This window comes from Bison bison, unplaced genomic scaffold (assembly GCF_000754665.1).
Source record: "Bison bison bison isolate TAMUID 2011002044 unplaced genomic scaffold, Bison_UMD1.0 scf7180017864289, whole genome shotgun sequence".
NCBI lineage: Eukaryota > Metazoa > Chordata > Mammalia > Artiodactyla > Bovidae > Bison > Bison bison.
In genome coordinates this window covers 11,411,995-11,413,020 of record NW_011494861.1, presented here as the reverse complement: position 1 = coordinate 11,413,020, position 1,026 = coordinate 11,411,995, and the positions used below count along the sequence as shown (strand labels likewise).

Below are 1,026 nucleotides of genomic sequence, written 5' to 3'. Positions count from 1 at the left end.
GGACACCTCAGCGACCCCCAGGGGGCTCACTCACATGTGGCGATGGCACAGGGACTCAATGCAGACCAGCACCCGCACTGTGTCCCGGGCCCTTGGCCGGACCCTGCCCTGCAGCTCCCTGGGATCTGGGGAGACAGGCCAGGTCTGCAGTGCCCACAGGGAGGACGGAGCAGAGGGGGAGGGGCCTGGGGGCCTTCGGGGCACACTGTGGGCTGGGGAGGGTGGGCATGAGGGCTGTCCAGTCCCCAGTGGGTGCAGGGTTAAGGCAGGAGGTGTCTCTGCAATGGGACTGAGGCCTGAGGTCTGTGACATTGGGGCCCACCTGGAGGGCCAGCCCCTCCCCATCACCCACACCCTGGCCAGATCTGCTCACCCACATGCAGGCTGGCGGAAAACTGGAAGATGGCAGTCACCGGGGCTGTGAAGCGACCAGAGGCCAGGCTCAGGCCAGACCCCCGCAGGAAGGCACCCTGGGCCGCAGGCTGGAGTGGGACAGCAGGGGAACGCAGCTGCAGTCTGGAGCCCAACCTCCCACACCCAGCCTGGTGCAGGAGGGTGCCTGCAACCAACAGCCCTCAGCTCAAGCAGACCCCAGGTGGGCAGGACAGAAGGGTGACCTGTGCATCCATCCCCACCAGGACTCTGGGCACCAAGAAGCCCCACAAGGGAAGGCATCTCTGCCCCGGCTTCCTCACACCCTACCCCAAGCCTCAGTGCTGTGTGGAGGCCCAGGGTTGGACGGGGGCCACTGTGGCCTGCTCTCCTGTGGGGCCCGCCCGCCACGTCCACTCACGGCCTGGAAGCCCTGCAGTTCCACCAGCGTCTTCTTGTCCACCAGCACCGGGCCCCTCAGCCGACAATGGAAGGCCTCAGCCACCAGCTGCCTGCCTATCCCCTCAGGCAGCACAGGGCCCAGCAGCCCCAAGGACCGATGCTCGGTGGCCTCTGTGGGGACAACGGTGCAGGTGTGGCTCGTGGCAGCATGGGGGTCTCTCCCCCACCCCGGAGGGGAGGGGGGGGGGGGGG

General features: G+C 67.8%; 1 protein-coding gene across 1 annotated transcript in view; it reads right to left on the bottom strand.

Moving 5' to 3' along the window:
• Positions 1-17: 17 nt before the first annotated feature.
• The window catches only part of FAM132A (family with sequence similarity 132, member A), a 4,946-nt gene continuing 3,937 nt past the window's right edge, over positions 18-1,026 (bottom strand). The window contains exons 3-5 of the mRNA XM_010850230.1: positions 794-992; positions 374-482; positions 18-125 (exon numbers count right to left, since the gene is read on the bottom strand). Of these exons, the coding sequence (XP_010848532.1) occupies positions 31-125; positions 374-482; positions 794-992 (403 nt within the window). The 3' untranslated portion in view covers positions 18-30. The remainder of the gene's footprint in view (positions 126-373; positions 483-793; positions 993-1,026) is intronic.